This window comes from Urocitellus parryii, chromosome 6, assembly GCF_045843805.1.
Source record: "Urocitellus parryii isolate mUroPar1 chromosome 6, mUroPar1.hap1, whole genome shotgun sequence".
NCBI classification, from domain to species: Eukaryota; Metazoa; Chordata; class Mammalia; order Rodentia; family Sciuridae; genus Urocitellus; species Urocitellus parryii.
In genome coordinates, this window is record NC_135536.1 from 101,863,107 (window position 1) to 101,888,722 (window position 25,616).

Genomic DNA, 25,616 nt, shown 5'->3' on the forward strand with positions numbered 1-25,616 from the left:
TATAAAACTACTTTGATTCTGGGAACTTTCATGAGATCTCCTAGTCTGGATTCTCCTACAAAGACTAGATATTTTACTGGGGGAGATAATGCCAGTAAACAGCAGTGAGGGACAAGCAGAGCAAAACGGGAAAGGAAGAAAAGCTAACACACAATGTTACATCGCTGAGCTGGTGACCATGGTGGACAACTGAGGCTCAGTCCTGACAGGACCTTGTGAGGAGTATGTGGATGTTAACTTTCTGCTCCCAGAAACTGTCAGCACCAAGTCAGTCTAAGCTTTCATAAAAGTTCTCCATAGCTGTCACTGAAATCAGAGGTGGGACTGAGAGGACATGAGGCAAGGCACAAAAGTACTGGAGGCAGGAGATAGCTGTCATAATATTTTGCCTGATCATACAATATTTGGAAAATCGGCTAGTTTAGATTTCCACATTAATATATAATTGAATAAGTAACCTCTTTTTCCCCTGATCGTCTCTATATTTCCTTTGATAGACCACTTATCCTTTCTAAATCTACTTGGACTTTTTTTTTCTTATGTTCTTTTTGATAAAATGTCTTTGTTTTTCCCTAATAGTAAGCAACTGGATTAATTGATGGTAGTGTGTTTTCCTAATCTTAGTTAATTTCCACTTGTAATCTTTATTTCCTTATACATTCTCGCTCTAATACTTGAATTTGTATCATTTTTCTAAGTTCACTATTTTTTTTCCACGAAACTTCTCACTAATTGCCACAGGTATCAGTATTATAAAATCTTATATATTTTGATATGTAGAAATAGCATCCTCTAAATAGTTGCAGTTTTTCTCTTCAATCAATAACCGAGAAAGATGTTTTTGAATATTTAGTTAGTTGATTAAAATATTTCTTACTAATTTCTCGCATTTCCCTTGCATTATGCTGGTAAATTTCCTTTAGATTTCTAATAGCTTTAAAACTTATGTATTTCAAGGCAATGCTACATGGAAGATTAGATGTTTCTTTTATTACACCTTCAGTATCAATTATCTTTTTTATCTGTAATACTTAGGATTTGTTTGATGTTCTAGTTTATCTGGTGATAACCCTGAATCTATCTGCTTCCTATTTGTTCATAAATACCTGATATGCCTTCATTTATCATTTTATTAACTTTTCTGCACAGTTTGATCTTATGTATGTGAATTACATTAAGATATTCTAAAAGGGTCTATACATATTTTTTACAATCTTATGTTGTTAATCAAGAATATACATGCAATGTATTTTTATATCAATACATGTATGTAGCGATTTCCTCCTCACTAATGAAACAGTGTATCTAAAACAACAATTTGTTTTGATAAAGCTGAAAATTATTATACAAAACAATAGTACTAGTTACAATTTATTACATGCATATATCTTGTTTTGTGAAGAATATGTTAAAATCTTTTTGCTTCCTTAAAGATTGGAATCTTTAAAGACTTCAGTATACATACAGTAAAGTGTTCTTTACAACTTACATAAAGGTTTTCTGCAAGATTGAAATATAGGAAATATTTTATCCCAGATTGTGGTTTGCATTTTATTTTCCTAGAAATGTTAGGAAGTTATTAATGGTGAAAAAGCCCAATCTCTAAATTTTTCTTTAAAAGACATGCCTTTTTTTAACCTATCAACAAATGCCATTCCCAATTTCATGAAGACCTTCTTGTGTTTGCTTCTGTAAATTATATAGTTCTAGCTTTTTAGTTCATATCTGAGTCCCATTTTGAGTTAATATACTAAAAAATAAAATAACAGGAGTTGGTAAAAATGTGGAGAAATTGGAACCCTCAGACATTATTAGCATGAGAATGTAAAATGGTACAGCCTTTGTAAAAAGCAAAGTTAGGCAGTTCATAAAAAAATTACCATACTGGGGCTGAGGTAGATAGCTCAGCAATAGAGCACTTTCCTAGCATGCCTGAGGCCCTGGGTTCAGTCTCCAGACCCCCCACCCAAACACACAAAATGGCCTAGCAATTCCACTTCTATAAATATACCCAAAATAATTTTTAAAGGCGTTCTAACAAAAACTTGTATACAAATATTCATAGTAGCAATATTCAAAAATGTCAGAAGGTAGAAACAAAAAAATCAACTGTTGAATAGATACACAAAATGTGGTATGTTCATATAATGCATATTATTTAGTCAAAAAAGGAATGAATTACTGATACATGAATGACCTTTAAAAACCGTAATGTTAGAACTGAGGATGCAGCTCAGTGGCAGAGTACCCAGCATTTGCAAGGTTCTGGGTTCAATCTTCAGCACAAGAAAAAAAAAATATGCTAAAAGAAAAAAGCTGAGCATTAAAGGTCACATTTACATGAAATAACTAGTAGTAAAGTCTATAAAGACACAAAGTAGACAAGTGGTTGTCAGGGGCTAGGGTAGAAGAGAATGCACACAAATATCTTTCTCAGGTAATGAAGATGTTTAGGAATTAGAGGTGATAGTTTCACAACATTGTGAACATTCTAAATGCCTCTTGAATTATACACTTTTATTTAAAATAGCTAAACTGGTAAATTTTATGTCATGTGAATTATACCTTAGTTTAAAAAATACTGATATAACTGAAAGGCGAAATACACAAATTCACAATATGTTAGAGACATCAATAAACCCTCTCTTAACACTTGACAGAACAACCAACACAGAAAATCAGTAGGGATGAGAAAGAGTCAACACCTTATCACCAAGTAGTACCTAACCAACATGTATAAACGATATAATCAACAAGAGCAGAATATGCACTCTAGTGCCCCAGAACAAATTTAATGAAATCGAGATCAAACTGAGTGTGTTCTCTGACCACAGTGGAATCAAACCAGAAATCAGTAACTAAAAAGATAGCAGGAAAAATATCTGGATATTTGGAAATTAGGCAGCATAATTCTCCATAATTTATGAATCAAGAAAGAAGTCTTAAGAAAAATCAGAGCCAAGCATAGTGGTGCACACCTGTAATCCCAGCGGTTTGGGAGGATGAGGAAGGAGGATCGAAAGTTCATAGCCAGCCTTAACAACTTAGCAAGGCCCTGTCTCAAATAAAAATATAAAAAAGGACTGGGGATATGGCTCAGTAGTTAAGCAACCCTGGGTCCAATCCCCAGTACCGAGAAGGAAGAAAGAAAGAAAAAAATCAGTAAATTTTAGTTAATGAAAATAAGATGTGGCAAAATTTGTGAGATGCAACTAAATAAGGACTGAGAGACATTTATAGCACCAAATACGCACACACATTTAGGAAAATGCATATGCAGATTCAGTATCCCTAATCCAAAAAATTCAATATCCAAAATCCAAAGCTTTTACAGCATCATGCTGGCATGTCAAGATTTGGATTTTAGGGCTGGGGATGTGGCTCGGGCGGCCCGGGTTCGATCCTCAGCACCACATACCAACAAAGATGTTGTGTCCGCCGAGAACTAAAAAATAAATATTAAAAATTCTCTCTCTCTCTCTCTCTCTCTCTCTCACTCACTCTCTCTTTAAAAAAAAAAAAAAGATTTGGATTTTAGAGAATTTCTGACTTAGGGTTTTTAGATTAAGGATGCTCAACCAGTGAAGTCCATAAACATATTCCCAAATCCAAACACTCCAAAATATGGAACACTCCGAAAGCAATAAAAGATAGTAAACCTGTGTAACACCAATTGCATGCATGTGAGAAAAGTCTAAAATAATCTCAGCTTCTACCTCTAGAAGGTAGAAGCTGACCTGGAATCTAATGGATTTAAAATTAGGAAACGAAAAGATTATAATTTACGAAACAAAAGGCTGGTTTTTAAAAAAAAAATCAGTTAAGCTGAAAGACCTTTAATAAAGTTAACCAAAAATAAATATATAAATAAATGACCAGTATCGGGAATGAAACATAGGATATCAGTAGAGACCTACAGACATCAAAAGATAATAAGGGAATACTACAAACAATTCTACACACATAAATTTGGCAACTTAGAAAAAAATGGATCACTTTCTTAAGAAACACAAGCTACCAAATCTCACCAAATATTGAAGATAATTTGAATAGCTCTGTAACTATCAAGGAGTTTGAATTAATCAGTTAAAACTCCCTCAGAATAAAAATCCAAGCCAATATGGTTTCAAAGGAAAATTCTATAAGCATTTAACAAATTAAAATTAATACAAATTCCTTATAATCTCTTCCAGAAATAGAAGAGGAAGAAACATTTCCCCATTCATTTATGAAGCTGAATCACCTTGAAGTCAGTATAAAAAACAAAAACTACAAACTGATATTCCTCACAAACATGGCTGCAAAAATCCTTAACATGGTTTATAAAATAGAATTCAGTCATTTAAAATAAGTATTCACCATGATCAAGTGGGATTTATTCCAGGGATACAAGGCTGGAATAAATTGTTGGTACTCAACAATCAATCGATGTAGTTCTCGAGACTAAAGAAGAAAAAGCATATGACCCTAAGAGCATCTGTGACAACTCTACAATTAACATTACACTTTACGGTGCAAGACTGAATGCATTCCCCCTAAGATGGGCAACACTATTATGCAACATAATGCTAGCAAATGATGCTGGAAGTATTAGCCAATGCATAAGGGGGAAAAAAAAGGAATCAAAGGTATACAGATTACAAAGGAAGAAAATAAATTGTCTCTATTCATAGAAGACACAGATAATAAGTCAATTTAGCAAGATTGTAAGATACAAGATCAACATTAAAAAAATCAACTCACTAGCAATGAATACATGGACACTAAAATGGGATTTGTATGCTGAAAACTATTTAAACACTGATGAAAAAATACAGAGATCTAAATAAAGGGAGTTATGTTGTACTCATGTATTAGAAGATAGAACATGTTAATTCTCCCTAAGTTGATATTCAGACTTAATGCGATTTCTACCAAAATTGCAGCAAGGTAATTTGCAGACAGAGACAAGTTTATTCCAAAATTTATACAGAAAGGTAAAGGAACTAGGATAGTTAAAACAATTCTGAAGAACTACTATTCAGCTAGAGTAATCAAAACTGGGTGGTATTGGTGAAGAGAACAAAATAAGAGGTCTCAGGATTTAGACTCATCCAAAAAGCTCAATTGTATTTTAACAAAGGTGCAAAAGCAGCTCAAGTGTTAGAGAGAGAGTCATTCCAATAAATAGTGTGGAACAACTGGACATCCAATGGCAAAAACTATACTTCAATCTATGTCTCATACCTTGTAAAAAACATTAACTGAAAATCACAAATTTAAAAAATAAAAGTGCAAATAAAAAACTTTTAGGAAAAAATAAATTCTTCAGAATCTAGACAAAGAATTGACACCAAAAACTCATGACTCATAGAGGAAAAATTGACAAACTGGACTTTATAGAAATTGAAACATTTGGCCTGAGAAAGACTGTTAGGAAGATGACAAGACAGTTAAAGACCAGGAGGAAATATCTGTAAACCTCCTACTTGACAAAGGACTTGTATTTAGAATACAAAAAGAACTCTCTAAACTCTATAAATGAACAAACACCTCAATTAGAAAATCAGCAGACATGAAGAAATATTTCACTGAAAAAGATGGTAAGTAAGCATATGCAAAGATGTTGGCATCATTAGACATCAGGGAGATGCTACAATAAGATATCTAAAATAAGATATCACTACAATAAGATATCACTACGTAGCTATTAAAATGACTAAAATTTAAAAATAGTGAAAACACCAAATGTTGGCAAGAATGCAGAGAAATTGCATCACTCATGCATTGCTGGTCAGAGTGTTAAATGATATGGCTATTTTGGAAAACAGTTTGGCAGTTACAAAACTAACAAGAGTTATCTCAAAACCCAGCTAATGTACTCTTGAGCATTTATCTCAGGAGAAATGAAAATTTATGTTTATACAGAAATCTATACCTGAATGTTTATAGCAGGTGTATTGTATTTGTAAGAGCCCAAATTTGGAGATATTCCAGATGCCAAATATACCAGTTCATTTGATACATGGATGAAGTATCAAATGAACTGGTACATGCATATCAAAGACATACTACTCAATAATAAAAAGAACAAAGTATTGATAAAGGGTAACATGAATGAATCTCCAGGAAATTATGCTCAGCAAAAAAGAGCCACTCTCAAAAGGTTACATATTTATTTCTTCCCATTTATATAACATTCCTGAGGTACTTTTTAAAATTAAGAAAAAATTAAAAGGTTCATCAATACTTTAGCACATATCAGCACTTCATTTCTTTATCATTGAATAATATTCTACTACATGGATATGTTTTGCTTATGAGTTCATTAGGTTATTTTCACTTTTAGTCATTATGAATGGTGCTGCTATGAACATTAATATACAAATTTTTGTGTAGACTTAGGATCATTAATTTTTCATTATTGTTATTTTCTAACATATTTATTAAAACACATGAACTCCCCATTAAGTACTGCTTTAGCTGCTTCACACATATTTTGGTATACTCTTCTTTTATCATAAATTTGAAAAATCTAATTTCCACTATGACTTCTTCCTGTGCTCACTGCTTATTTAGAAGTGCATTGTTTATTTAAAATATTTTTAAGGATTTTACATGTATATTTTCAATATTGATTCCTAATTACACTGTAGTCAGAAAACATACTTGGTATGTTTTAAAACCCTGCGAATTTATTGAGAGTTACTTATGTCCTAGAATATGATCTGTCTTGGTGAATGTTCTATGTGTACTTGAATGGAATTTGTATCCTGCTGTTGTTGGGTGGAGTATTCTCTGAATATCAGTTAGGTCAGGTTTGCTGACATTGTTGCTCAGCACTGTATCCTGTGATTCAGATCACTTAGTCTATATATTAGTAAGAAAGGAATATTAAAATCTTTAACTCTTGATTGTGAATTTGTCTATTTCTCTTTTCAAACCTGTCAGTTTTGCTTCATGTATTATGAAGGTTTGCTAGTTAGGTTCATATGCCTTTAGAACTATTATACCCACTACATTAATCTTACAAAAATCCTTGTTCTGAAGTTGACTTGGTCTTATATTAAAATAGGCACTCCAACTTGCTTTTAATTGACTAGGGTCTATGTAGTATGTATCTCTCTTTTTGCTTTAAACTACATGTTGTCTTCATACTTAAATTTGCTGATTACAGACAACACAGTTACATTACACTTTTTATGATACAGTCTATGAACTGTTCTCTGAGTGCAGCTTTTTTATTCAACTTGAAAATGTCTTAACTGCATTGTTTACACCATTTACCTAGAGTGCGATTATGGATAGGTTGGGTTTAAATTTACTCATTCTACTGCTTCATCTCAATATTATAGTCTTCTATTAATAATTCTTTTAATATCTGAAACTTACTCTTAGTTGCCTCCTGTACATTTCAGCTTGTTCTTCCTGGTATAATTCCTGTCGTACTTGTTCCAGGTCTTCACGTTGCCGCAGCATTTCTGCCAATTTCTGAGTCAGCTATTAAATTAAAATATATATATATTTACAGGATCCAAATTCAATACCTAATTATTTCATAAATTCACCAGTGTCAGAGAAGTGGTTATTTTAATACCGCATTCTGAAGCTGCAGCCTTTTTTCCTCATTTTCCTGAACTTTTGCCATCCTATGTTCTTCTCTTTGCTGCTGCATGTTGGCAAACTCTATGATTTTTCTGTTTTCTTCTTCCATCTCCTCACGTTTCTTGTTTCTCCAGATAGTCTGCTCTTTCTGAAACTCCTCAATATATTTTCTAGTTGCATTCATTTTTTCTAATTTTTGTTGTCTTTCCCTAAAGAGCAATAGCAGATATAGTTTTATAGTAAAAGAAATAATATAAAAAAATAAAAAGTTCCTTCTGTTAATAATAATGTGCAGGGAAACAACTTCCCTATTTACAGTTTGTACAAATTTTCTCTGGATAAAATACTACTGTACTTCTCTTTTAACCTACTAATGGAGTTTTATGCATCTCATTTCAGAGAGGCTATGACCTGTTAACGTGAGTCTTGTAGTCTACTCTTAAGCTGTCTACTAAGGAAATTTATCAGAAAATATGTCCCATAACATATGGTATGGATATATTTAAGAAACAAAGATTTAGGTCACTCAGTCAGTAAATAAGCATTTATTAAATATGAGATACTTATTAACAATCATGTTGACAAAGATAAAGAAGAGCTGGTCTCAATTTTTGTGATCATAACTAATATTTATTGAGCATTTACTATGTATTCACACTGTTATATGTGCTTCACCTCTTCACAACAAACCTATGACAAATCCGAAGTAAACATTCAGGCATTAAGAATTTTAAGTTTCCATGACAAACTTACATTTGATCTTCTTCATAGATTTTTCTAACAATTTCATCAATCATGAGTTTCTCTTTCAGCAAGAGCCCATAAGCTTCCTGCTTTTTTCTCTCTTGTTCTTCCAGTTGTTTCTCCAAGTCAAGACAGTACAGCGCTTTAACTTTGTTTTTTCTGTCTTCGGCAGCATGCTCTTCCTTCATCATTCTCTCGTGTTCTTCCATCATGGTCTTGGCTATTTCAGCATCACGTTTCTGATATTAAAACAAACTTTATCTTTCTCTTTTCAAATCTGAACCCAGTATGATAAAATACTTTAAATAAATGTAACTGAACATTATAAAGCCTGTTACATAAAATAAATTTTTTCAGCTGTCTAGGTAAAAAAGTCAAAAGTAAGTCATTGTGACCTAAAGGGTCTGAATGATGAGATGCTTGGGTAATACCTGATAAGGATAATCAATAAGTCTGTACCAGAAAAACAGTAAGAAAAATTATGAGTACTTTATTAGTAACCATTTTAAACTATGAAAGCAGTAGTGATCTTTTTTCTTTTGTATCAGTTGCTATTTAGAATCAAGATGGTACTGCCATTTTCATACAGGTCTGCTATTAAATGATTCTGAGCAGCTATTAAGTTTCTCCTAGTTGAAGCTTTCTTTCCTACCATGAGCCCTTGAGTTTTTTCTTTCTCGTGTATTAAAGGCCCTTTGTAATCTCTTTTACTTGAAAGGGTCATATATGCTACTGTGCCTGTTTTCTGCAGTTTTAATACACTCACTTTGTACTGAGTTAGAGACAATCCTTTTCTTGGATGGATTAAATCCCTTAATTCTTTTGAGCAATTTCAAATCATTTAACAAAATATGTTTAAATTAAATATAATGGAGCATTTTTTAAAATTAATGTTTGCCTTTATGATCACATCCTAACATTTTTGGGTGTGTGGGGGGGTATCAGGGATTGAATTCAGGGGCACTCGACCACTGAGCCCATCCCTACCCCCATCTGTATTTTATTAGAGAAAGGATCTCACTGAGTTGCTTAGCGCCTTGCTAAATTGCTAAGGCTGGCTTTGAACTCACAATCTGCTTCCTCCGCCTCTCAAGCCGATGGGATTACAGGCATGCACCAAGGCACGTGGTCCACATCATAGCTTTAACAGCATCAAATATAAAAAGCAGATTAAAATATGAATGATAAATGTCATTCGTTATATAATTAATGCTTATAACATGTACCCTGTTAATGTATCTTAACCAAAATTTCCTTGCACTTTTCTTTGTACATGTTGACTAAATTCTTTAAAAAAACTTTTATGTACAGATTAAAACATACTTATAGAAATATACTGTTCTTATTTTACAGATGAGAAAACATAAGCTCAGAGAGACAGAGCCAAATACTAGTACCTAGATATCTGACACCTAGTTAAGTCAAGTCCTAGGAGTATTTGGTTTCAATTTTGTGGATCAATTTTGACTTAGAAAATAGCAGCAATTCGTTTAGAAATCAGATTAGAATATCTATAATGGTCTTGAATAACCTCAACTATCAGGATAATTAAAACTACAAACCACTGGACAAATCATACATTGTGTTCTAGTTTATTTTGAAAGGACAGAATTTATCCTTTCAAACAGAGCATATCCTTTCAAATAGAGGATAGAGGCAATGAAGCCTCTCACATTTTCCTACCAGCTGCTATTGCTATATCTAAGGTTTTCACTATTAATAGCATGCTATATTAATTCCTACAAATATATATATATATGCACAAAACATATATACCATTTATAGTCTGCATCTATTCCTAATGAATACTGCACTAGTTAACTATTTTGATATCACCTCTATAACTGTGTGTATGAACATATTTATGTTGATATACACATCTATGTGTACATATATTCATATATAATTGGCCTTTCTGTGTGATGATACAAACTCAAGAGATAATGTATACCCTGTTTATGTTAACTTATGGACTGTACTTTATATTTATACTGTATTATACTCCTTGCCCTCAACTGGGTAGCATGTGAGGAGTTAGAAAAGGGGAACAAATAGAAACTTGAGAAAGGGGCTGCTTTTGTAAAATAGACAAGTTTCCTATACAAAATTATCAAAATATAAATCAACATGCAAAAAATATAGTTATCAGCTGAAAGGTTCTAATATTAAGTTAAACAATGTTTCCTATGAAATCACTGAAGATTTTGGATACCTTAAGAATCTGAAAGGTATATCAGTATTTGGAAATCATGCAGTGTAAATTCTTTACAGAATACAACAATTAAAAAAAAAAAAAGGACTCTTTTTTGGTTTTCTTTATCATACTAAAAACAAAGTGACCAGAAACAACATTACCATTTGCTCATATTTAATGGCATCCTTCTCAGCAATCTGGGCTGCTCTTTCTTTATTCATGTAAGCTGCTTTTAATTTCTTCTCCAATTCTCTGAGCTCAATACTGTGGGGAAAAAAGTCAAATTTAAATCTGCAGATCCTTAAGAGAATTAAGCTCCATAGAAAATTAGGTGACAACATTTTAAATTTTCTCAAAGATAGTATACAACTGGTATTATTTTAGAAATAAATTAGTTCCTTAATGGATGACTCACATTCCTATCAGCAATGTCTGAGGGTTCCAATTGTTATTTTCTATTGTTTTTAACTAGCCTAACCAGTGACACAACACCTTGTTGTGGCTTTAATTTGCATTTTCCTAGTGACTAATGATGTTGAATATCTTTTCAAGTGCTGATATATAAATGTCTATTTAAGTGCTTTGGCCATTGTTTGAATAGGGTTGTTTGGTATTTGTTGTTGAATTATCATTTTTCTTTATATATTCTGAATATTAAATCCTTATCAGAAATACGAATTGTTCTTCCAATCTAAATGAGTTCTGAGTTAGGTCAAACAGAGATGAAAATTTTGTGTTAATCCTCCAGGTAGCCTCAAGGCAAGTTAGAACAGACATAAACAATAAATTGTAAATAAGGTATGCTCTGCTCCCTCCTTAAACCAGGGAGCAAGGTCTCACTAGGAACATGGGCTTAAAGACTGCCTCAGAGCTAGGAGGGGATCCAACAGGGGCAAATAAAAGTACCACAAAACTTTCCTACCATTTTTAAGGTGCCTTTTTCTTGATTCAATATTTGCTTGGTTGCTATAAATCTTTGGATATTATCCAGAGTTTTTATAAAGTTGGTTCTGACTACTTCTCCATGTTTTTTGATGTTTCTGGTAGGGGAAGAGGTGGGGAGGGACAGGAGTTTGGAGCTGCCCATGCTGCTATTTTGTTAATGTCACTCCAATCCCACAACTTTTACTATGAGGTATTTTCATTATCAGTTTAAATACTTTCTAATTTCAACTTTATTATTTTTTGATCCAAAGGTTATTTTGAAATACATTTGAAAATATATTAATCTACAAAGATTGTTAATATTTTTTTTCTGATATTTAGAGTAATTCCACTTTAATCAGAGAGCATACTATGTATAAATTGAATCCTTTGACAATTTGTTGTTGCTTTCATTTCGGTACAATATGTCATCTATTTTGGTAAATAGTTCAAATATGTTTACCATAACTACTAATATAGTTGAGTTTAAGTTGACAAGCTCAGTATCTTCTACTTATCCTCCATTCTGTGTTCTCTTTTCTCCCTTTTTTGCCTCTATGATGGGGTTCCACAACCATCCCCAGGTTCGATGATTCACTAAGAGGCTACACAGGACCCAGCATATAGTTTTACTCAACTGCTATAACGAATTCCAGTGAAAGGTAACAGAGCAAAATTGGCAAAGGAAAAAGACACATGGGTGAAATCCAGAGGAAACCAGGTGCAAGCTTCCAAAAGTCCTCTCTCAGTGGAGTCTCACATAACATGCGTGGTTCACTCAGTAAATTACTGACTTGTATCAACACATGAGAAATGCTGTCTACCAGGGAAGCTCATTAGAAAGTCCACACCTAGGATTTTTATAAAAAGCTATATTAAAAATACTGCATGGTACCGACATAAAAACAGACACATAGATCAATGGTACAGAATAGAATACACAGAGACAAACCCAAACACCTATAGTCACTTGATCCTTGACAAAGATGCTAAAAACATACATTGGAGAAAAGATAACCTTTTTAACAAATGATGCTGGGAAAATTGGTTATTAATATGTAGAAGAATGAAACTAGACCCTTATCCCTCACACTACATAAAAATCAACTCGAAATGGGTCAAAGACCAAGGAATTAGACCAGAAACTATGCAACACCTAGAAGAAAACATAGGGTCAACACTGTAGCATACAGACACAGGCAATGACTTTCTCAATAGGTAGTAATGCCAAGAGTTAATAAATGGGACAGCATCAAATTAAAAAGCTGTTCAGCACAGAAAACAATTAGGAGTGTAAAGAGAGAGCCTACAGAATGGCAGAAAATCTTTGCTAGCTACTCTTTTGACAGAGGAGTAGAATGTACAAAGAACTTAAAAAACTTTACACCAAAAAGAATCAACCCAATTAATAAATGGGCAAATGAATTAAAAAGTCACTTCTCAAAAGAAGAAATACAAGTGGCCAACAAATATATGAAAAAAAATGTTCAACATGATTAGCAACTTGGGAAATGTAAATCAAAACTACACTGAGGCCAGGCATAGTAGTGCACGTTTGTAATCCCAGTGACTCAGGAGGTTGAGATAGGAGGATTACAAGTTCAAGGCCAGCCTCAGCAATTTAGCAAGGCCCTAAGCAATTTAGTGAGACCCTGTCTCAAAATAAATAAAAATTTAAAAAGGGCTGGGGATGTAGCTCAATGGTAAAGTGCTCCTGGGTTAAATACCAGTGCCACTCCCCCGACTCTGCAGAAAAACCCCTACACTACACTAAGATTTCATTTCATACCAGTCAGAATGGCAGTCATCAAGAATGTAAATAATAAAAATGAAGATAATAAATGCTGGAGAGGATATGGAAGAAAAGAAATAATTTTATTATGCCAGCAGCTGTACTGTAAATTAGTATAACCACTATGGAAATCAATATGTAGGTTCCTCAAAAGATATGCATAGACTCATCTTATGACCCAGCTATACCACTCCCCAGTATTTATCCTGAAGAATCAAAGTCATCGTACTACAATGATGCATACTCAAGTTTATAGCAGCACAATTACAACATGGAAACAGCCCAGGTGTCCTACAGTAGATGAATGGATAAAGAAAATGTGGCATATATACATCATGAAGTTTTATTCAGCCATACAGAAAATGAAATTATGTCATTTACAGAAAAATGGATGGAACTAGAGACAATTATGTTAAATGAAATAAGTCAAACTCACAAGGTTAAGGGTCATATGCTTTCTCTCATATGCAGAAGCTAGAGAGGAGAAAGGAAAAGGTGCAGGCATGAAAATCAAAAGGAGATCAATAAAGGAAAGGGACCAAGGAGTGGGAAGTGGAGAAGAAGAGGGAAGCTGCCAGGGAGTGATATTGGCCAAATTATGTTGTTATATTGTGTATTGTGTGCATATACAAATATGTAACAACAAATGTTGGGTGTAGTGGTGCACACCTGTAATGGTAGCAGCTCAGGAGAACTGCAAGTTCAAAGTCAGTCTCAGCAAATTAGGAAGGGCCTAAACAACTTAGTGAGATCCTGTGTCAAAATAAAAAATAAAAAGGGCTGGGAATGTGACTCAGTGGTTAGGTGCCCCTGGGACCAATCCTTTGTACCCCCCCAAAATCTCATCAGTGTGTAGAACTATAATGCACCAATAAAAAATGAGAGGGGGGAATATTTTCCTGCATCTCAGAAACATGTATTTTAAAATTCCTTTGGTGAAAATGATTGTATAAAATAGATATAATGAAGGGAATCTATTCACTTCATGAATTGGGAAATGTAAATCAAAACTATACTGAGGCCAGGCAGTGTAGTTAAAATTTTAACAATAAAAACAAGTATTTGTTTCAAAAAAATAAAGAGCCTAATTTTAATATAGGTGATTCTGAATTGCTTATGATACATTTTAAGCACCACAGCAAAAAGTTCCCTGAATTTAGACCTGCCAATTTGCAGATAAATACATCAATCTAATAAATAATCTATTTCTGCATGTCTGTCAAAATGTCAGCATGGCTCACACACAAAATAAAAAATAAAACTTAAAAATTCTGGCACTGTTAAGTGAACATATTCAGTTTCAAAGAATATCCAACTGACTGACTCTGCCCTTAATTCTGAAGAGATTTTTTCACAAAGTATAAAATTCTGGATGAGCTATGATTTTTTTGAGCTCTTCAAATCAATCATCTTCTAGTTTTTACTGTTTCTGTTCAAAATTCAGTGATATTTCTTATTATTGCTTATTTGAAGGTAATAGCCTTTTTGTCTGGCTGCTTTATTATTTTTATGTATTTTGTTGTTGTCTTACAGTTCGGGGAATGAATCCAGAATCTCTTGTGTGCTAGGCAAGTGCTCTGTCACTGAGCTACGTTCCCCATCCTTTTAAAAATTACTATTATTGTATATTGTTGGGTTTCAAAAGTTTGACAAGGATGAGTTTAGGTAGAGTTTTTATTATTTTGTGTGTTTGACACTGAGACTTTATGTCTTGTATAATTTTTGCAAAATTCTTGACCAGTATCTCTTCAAATAATGCTTCTACATCATTGTCTTTCATCTGTGCAACCAGGATGAAAATTATGTGTGTTAGAACTTTCCACCATAGCCCATATTTATTTTAAGTTTTTATCTGTATTTTTTTTATCCTTTTATCTCTTCATGCTTTATTCTAGATATTTTACACTAATCTTTCACAAGATATCCATCATGACTATGTAATAAAATCTAATTAAATTGTATTATTAAGGAATAAGAACTTAAGAATAAAACTTTATGAATGGTATTGAACATGTTGCCATGAGTTTATCAGCCAAGCTCTGCTTTGCATAGCTCTCAGTTATGTTTTCAGTAACAGAACCCTCCAGGAGAAATGCAGCTACCAATGCCAGGCTCACCAGTTTGGTTTCCTTCCTTTCCTGATTCTTATTTTTACATTTTCTCCAGACTCTTTTCTCTGAGGGAACATAAATCTGAATCATCTAATCTGCAATGCTAGACGTGGACAACTCTTCTATTTAACTCTTATTATCAGTGAATTAGACAAAGGCATGAGGATATATTTGCTGCATCTTCAAATGATATAATGCCACAAGTGATAGCTAACAATGATTAGAGAATTGGGACTTCAAAAAGATAGTTTGAGACTAGTATAGCATATAGATTTTGGCAGTAATTTTAAGCCCACCTCCTCCCCTGGGACTAATAATTTCTTAGAGAATATGATTAAAATTGTAGACCCAGAAAAATACAACATGGGTATATTTACTGAATATATATTTTAATGAGGCTCAAAATCCCTGAAGCTCATCCATGATTCCTATGATACACAAAGAAGTCCTTGAAATAAAAGGAACAATTATCAAAGTAAATTTCCAATATGTTCAACTATACAGAAATAGGATGAACATTAACTTGGCCATAAGTTTGATCAACAGGTGACATGGCTGTCCCTAAAAAGTCATTTAATCTTAAACAATCTTTAAGAAATCTATTCTATGAATCTGACCAAATTTCCTATAGAAATATATGAAATAAGATAGTGAAGCTCATCTTTATGTATATCGACAAAGTACTAATTTAAAAAAAAACATAAATAAATAAAAGAAAGACCAGTGAAGTAGAGAAAGGGGATGGGGGGAGGGAGGAAGAAAGGGAAAGGAGAAGTACTGGGGACTTACATTTCATGTTATATGTCAAAGTGAACCCTAGTATTATGTATGAATAAAATGAACTAATAAAAAAAAGAAATCTATTCTAGAAATAAGTAAGTCTGTTTTTTATAAGAAGTCATTTTAAAATTTGTGCTTAAGGGAAAGAACAGAAGGGGCTGATATTTATTAAATATTCAACAATTACTTCTATGAATACAACTTATTTTCTCAAATGAATATTCTGGGATTTAAAGCAATATTTCCAGGCAAAATATTAAATAAGTGCAATGATCTAAACAAAGAAATTTCAGTTTCAGGTGCTAAGAATTACTTAAAAGTTTAATAGTAAATAGACTAAATAAATAGAATTAGTAGAAACCACAATACCTGTTTTCTCTTACTTGTTGTCTCATTTTTTCTTCCTTTAGACTTTCATGTTTTAATTTTGCCAATTCCAGAGCCAATTTTTCTTCTTGTTCAAGCTGGAGTTCCCTCAATCTCTTGTTTTCTTCTGCCTGAATAAAAAAGACAACTTTAATTATTTGTCCTGAGGAATCAGACTTTTTTTCATCCAAGGTTGAGTTTGTTTATTTTACAATGTAAAACTAAATGCCTTAACAGCAAAGTTCAATTATTTATGTCTTATTTTAAAGTATAAAATATTTCAATAAGTACTTTTTCAAATATTTTATCATGGAAAGACTTGGAAGAATATTAAACAATGTTGAAGGCTATTCGTCACTTATCTTTTCAAAAATTAACATTGTGTTAATTGTTTTTTCTCTTGAATTCCACTCTATTTTCTTATTCTTTCTCCGCTATAATATTTTACAACAAATCTTAGACATAATGTCATTTACCATGTAAATAATTCAATATGGATTTCTACCTGATAAGAATTTCTTTTTATATAACAACCATGCCATTAAACTGTCTAAATAAATTAATGATTCCTTACTAATACCTACACACATTCAAGCTTTCACACCTGTCTTATAGATAATTTTTCTTCTGGTTATTTGTTCATATCAAAATCCAAACAAGGTCCATATCCTGCATGTAGTTATTATTTCTCTTAAGTTTCTTTTATATTCTATAATGGTCACCTACACATACATGCATGCACTGTTTTTCCAAGCCATTGATTAGTTGTAGAAATTAGAACATACAGCTCAAAGAATGTCCCACATTCCGCATTTATTTGAGTGATTGTCAAAAGTATGTCACTTGTTTTATATTTTATATAAAATGATAGATCTAAATATTCAGATCTGTATTTAAGAAAAATAAAGACTGAAAAAAATGTTCAACATCATCAGCCATCATGAAATGCAAATTAAAATTACACTGAGATATCACTACATCTCTATTAGAATGACTAAAATAAAAAATAGTAGCAACACTAAAAGTGAGAAAATGAGAAACTGTATACTCATAATGTTGGGTGGGAATATAAAGTAGTACAGCCACTCTGGAAATCAGTCTGGTAGTTTATTATAAAGCTGACATACAACTACCACACAAATCAACAGCTACACTTTAAGCATGAATCCCAGGGAAACAAAATTTATATTCATTTCAAAATTAGTACCCAAATACTTACAGAGATTTATTCATAATTGTTGAGAGCCACAGCGGAAGGGGCCCCAGCAACTTCTAGCTGCCAACTGATTGGCTCCTCTGCAGTGATGCTCATTGGGCTGTTTCCCCGCCCTTTCAGACCACAGAGCTGCTCATTAGGGGACTTTTTTTGGCTCCACCCACACGACCCAGCCAATCGGCCTCAAGAGCAGGAGGAGTGGGGGGAGGTTGAGAGGCTTGTGGGAAGCCAGTAGTGGCAGTTGGGTTCTGAAGGTTTTTCCTGAGGAGCTGTGTGGTTTGGTGTGTAGTTCTAAAAATAAAGTTCGTTTCTTTTGACAAGTGGCTCCTGAATTGTGCCCAGTCAGACTGCGGCATTTGGTGGCCCGTTCGGGGAACGAACCCGCGACCTTGGCATTCTGGATTTTTGATGGGCTCCCTTCATGCCAGAGAAAAAACTAAAGATATTATAGCTCATTGCTTACAAAATTTTGCCACTGTGGGGGTTCCAAAACAGTTAAAAACAGATAATGCCCTGGTTATACTTCTACCTCTTTTAAACAATTTTGCTCATCATTTGGCATTACTCATATAACGGGAATCCCATACAATCCACAGGGACAAGGCATAGTTGAAAGAGCTCATCAAACTATTAAAATGTACTTATTAAAGCAAAAAGAGGGAATTGGGAAGGGGTATATATTCCCCAAAGATAAACTTAAAATAACGCTTTTTACTCTAAACTTTTTAAATTTGGATTCATCAGGGCTTAGTGCTGCGGAAAGGCATATGTGTCCAAAAAATGTACATAAGCCCAAGGTACTTTGGAAGGATATTCTAACAGGACAATGGAAAGGTCCTGACCCCAGTGATTGTCTGGAGTCAGAGGTCTGTTTGTGTGTTTCCACAGGGAGAACAGCAGCCGATTTGGATTCCAGAGAGATTAACTAAAGCAATTTCTACAGACCAAAAAGAAGATGATTTGGCTCAAATCCATAACAGCTGATATCCAAAACTCCAGTTTGGCTATCCTTACATCTGCAACAGAACCAGGATGCTTTTTTCAATATCTATTTTATTGTTACCCTTTCTCACATCATGAAGTTCTATTTTGTTTTTTGAGCTCATACAGACCTAGGTTAATGTTTTGCTGATCAGTTCTATTTTTTGACTATAGAGTTTTTAAACATTGCAATGGAGATTTCACCTGTAAAAAGTTATAAGGCCTTTACTATTATATTATGTGTGCACACTTGTGTTTTATGTTGTATGTTTGTATGTACGTATGTCCATATACCATATATGATGAGTGCTCATGAAAAAATGGATCCAAATATTTTTTTTATTCACGTGATTTAAATGGTTTAATTTAAATTGGGTAAACAGCTGTTGAGGATTGTTTTAAAATGTGAACAAAAAAGGAGGTTAACAGATCTGTTTGTTTACTTTCACCTTTCCTTTTCATTATATTTAATAATTCTGTTCAAGATAATGTAAATTGTTAAGAAAATTGTTTTCTTTTAGTGCCTTCTGGAATGTTACATAATTTTTTCTTTAGCCATTATTGCCAGAATTCCTATCTTCATACCAGTGCCAGTGAAGACAAAGACAAAACCAATCTACAGTTTCTGCAATAGCCATCACTGAACTGCTTGCAGAACGTCCCTGGACTATGTATCACTTGTATGCATTGTGAACTCACTTGTATGCATTGTGAACTATCTGTTGGTGCAGCTGTTGGGGTATTTTTGCTGATGGTGTCATCGGTGGTACAATTTTTCCAAAAGAAGCCACCAATTGGCTTGGTATATCTTCCTCTCTTCTGCTTGTCATGGTCGTTCAGCTAAAATTTGGGGGCCAACAGAGGTGAGGCAAAGAACCTCACCCCACCGCTGGTACAAAGACCTATCCACAGGTGTGGCTGTATGCTGAACCGGTAGTCAATAACGGGTAAGATCCAATTGCAATGGTACCAACCTAAGACAGGAGGCTGACGCCTTGAGGTCAGCTCATCCGATTACGGATAAGGACCATATGTATTACTGGACAACCTAAGGCAGGCACGGTCCCTAAGCCACATGCTTGTTGTTTAAACAGAGAGGGGGAGATGTTGAGAGCCACAGCCAAAGGGGCCCCAGCAAACTTCCAGCTGCCAGCTGATGATTGGCTCACAGCGGCCCCAGCAACTTCTAGCTGCCAACTGATTGGCTCCTCTGTGGTGATGCTCATTGGGCTGTTTCCCCACCCTTTCAGACCACGGAGCTGCTCATTAGGGGACTTTTTTTGGCCCCGCCCACGCGACCCAGCCAATCAGCCTCAAGAGCAGGAGGAGTAGGGGGAGGTTGAGAGGCTTGTGGGAAGTCGGTGGTGGCAGTTGGGCTCTGAAGATTTTTCCTGAGGAGCTGTGTGGTTTGGTGTGTGGTTCTAAAAATAAAGTTTGTTTCTTTTGACAAGTGGCTCCTGAATTGTGCCCAGCCAGACTGCGGCACATAATAGCCACTGCTAGAAATATACCAGACAACCTTCATCAGGTGAATGATCAAGTAAATTTAGGTATATCCACACTTTGGAATACTACTCAGCAATAAAAAGGAATATAAACAACAACTTGGGTGAATCTCCAGGGATCATGCTGAGTAGGGGAAAAAGCCAATTCCCAATATGTTAAATACTGTCTGATGCTATCTATGTAACCTTCTTGGAACATCCTTTTTTAAAAATTGAGATAATTTTAAAATAATTTAAAAATTGATATAATTTAGGTGAATAAAATTCACCTTTCACAATCTACAACTTAGTAGCTTTTGTATACTTACAATATTGTGCAACCATTACTATTATCTCTTTAAAAAGATGGACTTTATTTCTTTGGAATTTTGGGTTCATAGAAAAATTAAAATACAAAGAATTCCCATATGTTTTTCAAATTTCTTGGGTATATACTTAGAAGCAGAACTGCTCTGTTAGTATGCTTAACTTTTTAAATTAAATTTATGTAACTTTTTGAAAAGAAAAAATTACAGAGATGGGGGAAAAAAAAAGTAGTGGTTGCCAGTCACAGTAAGGGTTGAAAGAAGTGCATGTTACAACAGAGTAGCAGACATGAGATCTGTGTGGTGATAAAATAGTTTCATAATTTAAGATGGTGGTTGAGCATGTAATAAAATAACATGTAAGTATACAGATATATTGTGCCAATGTCGTTTTCCAGAGTTTGATATTATACTTCAATTATGTAAGACTTGACCAGTGGGGAGAACTGGCCAAGAGCACCTAATGGAGCTCTCCATACCATCTTTGCAAATTCCTGAGAATCTATAATCGTTTCAACATAAAAAGTTAAAGAGAGGAACAAAAACAACCAGATATGGGGGAAACAATAGAGTGTAGACTACAGCAAATTAACCTATTAAAAGTGAAACACATAACCACACCAGAGGAGAACAGGAACGTGGACGTGAACTTTGGGAAACAATGTTTGATTCAATAATGGGAGACTAAAGACAGAAAGAACTATACCAGTCTGTACTTCAGAAGTAAATTTGTTTCTCGTAGGGATGCAGGTAAGCAATTCCAAAAGTACTTTATGTGTATAGTAGGGTTGAAAGAATAAAGGAAAGCTATGTAGATATCAACAGCCAACCTTCTTTTTGTTGGAGAAGGCAATTACAAATAAGGAAAGGGAGAAGAGTGAAATGCAGGGTACACTGCCAGGCTGACAAGGCAATGGTTTCATTCCAGTCTGAGTCTGAAGGCTTGAGAACCTGGAGGACCTACATATAGTTCCTGTCCAAAGACCAGCAACATGAGACCTAAAAAAGGCTAATGTTTCAGTTTGAGGCCAATGGCAGGGAAAAAGCATCAGTCAGGCAGGAAGAATTCTCTTCTATCTGGTGAAGGGTCAGTGTTTTTGTTCAGTTCAAGCTTTCAACTGACTGGATGTGGCCCACCCTCAGTAGGGAAGGCAATCTGCTTTACTCAATCTACCAATTTAAATGTTAGTCTTAGCCCAAACACCAGAACAATGTTAGACCAAATAACCTGAGCACGCCATGGCCCTGTCAAGTTGAAACAAAATTAACCACCACAAGCCTAAAACATATTGTTCTGATAAAAAGCAAGGAAGATATCAAAGATTAAGGGTGTCTTGTTAAAAAAGCACAGAAGCAATATAAAAAAGCATTCATTGGCCAAGGACAAGATAATTTGAGCATCAAAAAAGAATAATAATGTAATTATAAGTATATAAAGACCCATGAGTTCAGATATTTTAAAAAACATTCAAAAACTAAAGAAAACAAAAAATTTAAACAACATAGATACCAATCTACTCTAAAATTAACCATTTATCCCCCTTTCCAGTAAGAACAAATGAGTCTAGTTGATGAGGAAAAGTTCATTATGAAGGAATTTTCGCTAATTAAATGTGAAAGGAATAATATAAAAATCAGTTTATTGCAACTTCTAATGAAAGAAAAATTTTTTTGTGAAACTACCTATGAAAGTTTGATGAGAACTTTTATAATTAAGGAAGGAGGCTGTCTCACTGAACCCAGTGATTAACACTGGTATTGTTAAAAGTGGAATGACCAGACCTCAGGTTCCTTAGGATGTGACACAATGCCAGTATCACCTATGAAGCATTCTTGCCAAGAGACCTGATCTCAAACTAATCATTTCTTTAAGGCTAACTTCCATTTAGAGAAAATATAAGAAGTAGAGACATAAAGTAAAGAAAACATGAGGAAACAGATAAATACAGAATGTGGAACACTAAACAACTGTCCTAGGTAATTTTAATAAGTTAAAAACATGAGGTTAGGGCTAGGGTTATAGCTCAGTGGTACAGTGCTTACCTAGCATATACGAGGCACTGGGTTCGATCCTCAGCACCACATAAAAATAAATAAATAAAATAAAGGTATTATGTCCATCTACAACTAAAGAAATATTTAAAAAACATGAAGTTAAAAACACAAAGGATGAAAGAGGAGCTATTTTAGATTAAAAGGGATTTAGACATAGCAAGCAAATATACTGTATGAACTATACTGGGCCCTGATTAAAACAAAAAGTTGTAAAAGCCAATGTTTGATATAGTCACAGAAATTTGTTTAAGAAATTTTAAATTTGTTTAAAATAATGTCATTAGGGTACTCCATGAAACTATCCATATTTTGTTTGATGCATACTAAAACATGCAGAGAGAGAGATGGTATAATATCTGGGATTTTCTCAAAAAGTGATAGGAAAAATTGAATAGAATCTGCTTGCTCAAAGTTAAAAAAAATCACATCTAAGCTTTTGGAATTTGGAACACAAAGGAATGGATACAACTTTTAAAACTTGGTTTTGCTATTCCCTGCAATATCCTACAAGATGGGGAATATACAGCCGGCACTCAAAAAACTAGTATCATAATATTTCCTTCACATTTATGAGACTTCATTTCTCTCCTGTATCTCACTTACAGGTTTCCCTTTTTCTATCCTTTAAAATATTTAGAAATAGCATTGAAAATGATCTCCATATTTTAGGAGTTATATACATATATGTGGTACATATACATATATGAATTATTCAAAGTAGTATTTAAAATAGGAATAAATTTATACCTAATATGTAAGTGTTCGGTTTCTACCACTTCATAATGTACCTGTTTAATTTCAGTAAATTCAGAAAAGACATCCTTATATTTTTGTCCTTAGAAATATATAGAAAGTAACACATGAACTGTGGAAGTTAATAATTATGCATTTCACATTTATGTTAAAAAATCTGGGCATTTCTTCTTGCCAATAACTAGGCATAACAAGGGTTGTGCATGTATTTACTTATTACTAAAAATTTCTGAGTAGGAAGTACCATTATTACTCCCCAAGTTGTAGATGAAGATGAAAAGTAAAAGCAAAATACCTGAGATTCTGCAGGTATGATATAGTATAGGATTTTAAAAGCCAGTCTAGCTCCAGAAAGTTGGCTCTTCATATCCATACTGGATGACTTACAATAAGGCATCCCTTACCTGACTTTTGTCTTTCTAAACAACTACAGTATTAGCAGTTGGCTTTTATCATTTCCAAGGTGAAATGAAGGGGAGAAAAATGTAACTATCATAGTAAAACTTACTTTTTGGATGGCTTCTTCCATATCCAACTCGAACTGTTCATTCTGTAATAATCTGAGGAATCTCCTGCACTCAATACTGTCATCAGTTTTATTCTTCTCCATTTGTTTGCTGATTTGAGTCTGCATCTCTTTTAGTGCTTTAATATCCAAATTTCTGCGAAAGTTTTCATCTACTAATTTCTGATGCCTTTCACTAAAGTTCAAAGTTCTCTTTGGGGTAGTCTATAACGGATAAAATGTGCATACTGAAATATCCCCAAATCCGATTTTAAAAATATATTGAGGTAATACAACAAAATAAATAATAATAATGAAGAATCTTTGGCTTCTTTCCTAAATTCAGAGTATACCTAATAAAAGAGTAAATGTAGTAGCTTAATACTTCATTAATTAAATAACTACCAATATTATTCCCTATTTCATAGATGAGGTATGAAAAGCAAAAGAAATTAAACCCAAGGTCCCGCAGCTTCTAAGCACCAATACTAGGCTTCAAAGATAGGCCATGGAATTGTACAGACCCAGCTGTTAACCACTACCCCGGGAATTCCTCCTCTCCTTCCACCCACCACCACACCACACGGCCACAAAGTACTATTCAGAAGCTGGCCAGCTTTTCCTAATATAAACTAATAGGTAAACCGCTGCTACTAATCTGTTGGCTCTGTCCCAGACCCATATCTCCACTCATTGGTTCAGAATTCCTGTAAGGCAGATTTTAAAATAGATCTACTACTGTGCAGGGCGGGGGTGGGGGTGGGGGTGGGGGCTGCCAGTGAATGGAAATCACTGCGACTGCCCCTTAAGTAACAGCACCCGACGCCCCTGAAAAGCAAACACAAGTTTCCCACTTAGTTCTCAGATTAAGCACTTCCGAGTCCTGTTTCAGAGGTAGACGAGCTTTAAACCATAAATAAGTAGTTGTGAGTCCCTCAACTGGCTCACCATCTTGGCTCCCACAGGCTCCACCAGGTAGAAGAGACACTGGCTGGACCGCGCGCTCCAGTGTTTACGCGGTGTCCCGGCAACCGCCGCCACCCGCCCGCCCAGCCCGCGCAGGACGCGGCTTCCCATTGGTCACGGAAAGATCCAATCAACATTGAGCTTCTTCGGAGGCAGGCAGAGGGGGCTCCTTCTAATAGGTCTGAACTAGACAGGCGCGAAGTTCAGATCATCGCAGGTCCAGCTGCAAGGCTTTTGCAGACCGCTAGGGAACTCAAGATTTCCCTCCAGCGTCTGTACGCTGGGTTAGAAGCCACGCTGAGACCTGTGTAAACTATTTGCAAGAAATACACAAACTATTGTTTAGTATATTGGGTCGAAGACGCTTTCACGCCCTGAGCATCCTGTGCCTTCAATGCCTACCCTGCCTTGGCAGTGGGAGTCCTGGTCACCGGCTGCTGTGCTGGGTTACAGTGGGTGGTTTGTGCTTCCAGGAACCTTCACCTCGCCCTTCACAAACACTGTTAATAAACTTTGGGGATAAAATATGCAAAGCCACATGGATCTTAATTCTGCCATATGGTCCAGGTACCAATGAGAGAACAGAACAGATGATAGCCCAATATTAGTCTGACATTTTTTACTGTTGGTTAGATACGAAAGTCCATTTTAAAGAATTTTAAGTACAAGAAATGATCAGAGAAATAGCTAATTTCTGCTTAAAGATTAATAATAAAAAGGACCTAACTTTTTTTCCACATGTAAAATGCTAAGAAATTGCCCTCCCAACCTTACCACCAGGAAAAAGTTGAACAAACTAAAAATAGTTTGAAGTCTCTGGCACTTTAAGCTATAA

At 34.5% G+C, this 25,616-nt stretch overlaps 1 protein-coding gene across 1 annotated transcript in view; it reads right to left on the minus strand.

Annotated features, from left to right (window-relative positions):
* Positions 1 to 24,892, minus strand: part of Mns1 (meiosis specific nuclear structural 1) — a 31,997-nt gene extending 7,105 nt beyond the window's left edge. Inside the window, exons 1-7 of the mRNA XM_026384770.2 lie at positions 24,764 to 24,892; positions 23,819 to 24,040; positions 16,499 to 16,626; positions 10,684 to 10,786; positions 8,338 to 8,567; positions 7,577 to 7,793; positions 7,372 to 7,479 (exon numbers count right to left, since the gene is read on the minus strand). Coding sequence (XP_026240555.2) covers positions 7,372 to 7,479; positions 7,577 to 7,793; positions 8,338 to 8,567; positions 10,684 to 10,786; positions 16,499 to 16,626; positions 23,819 to 24,040; positions 24,764 to 24,892 — 1,137 coding nt within the window. The remainder of the gene's footprint in view (positions 1 to 7,371; positions 7,480 to 7,576; positions 7,794 to 8,337; positions 8,568 to 10,683; positions 10,787 to 16,498; positions 16,627 to 23,818; positions 24,041 to 24,763) is intronic.
* Positions 24,893 to 25,616: the final 724 nt, after the last annotated feature.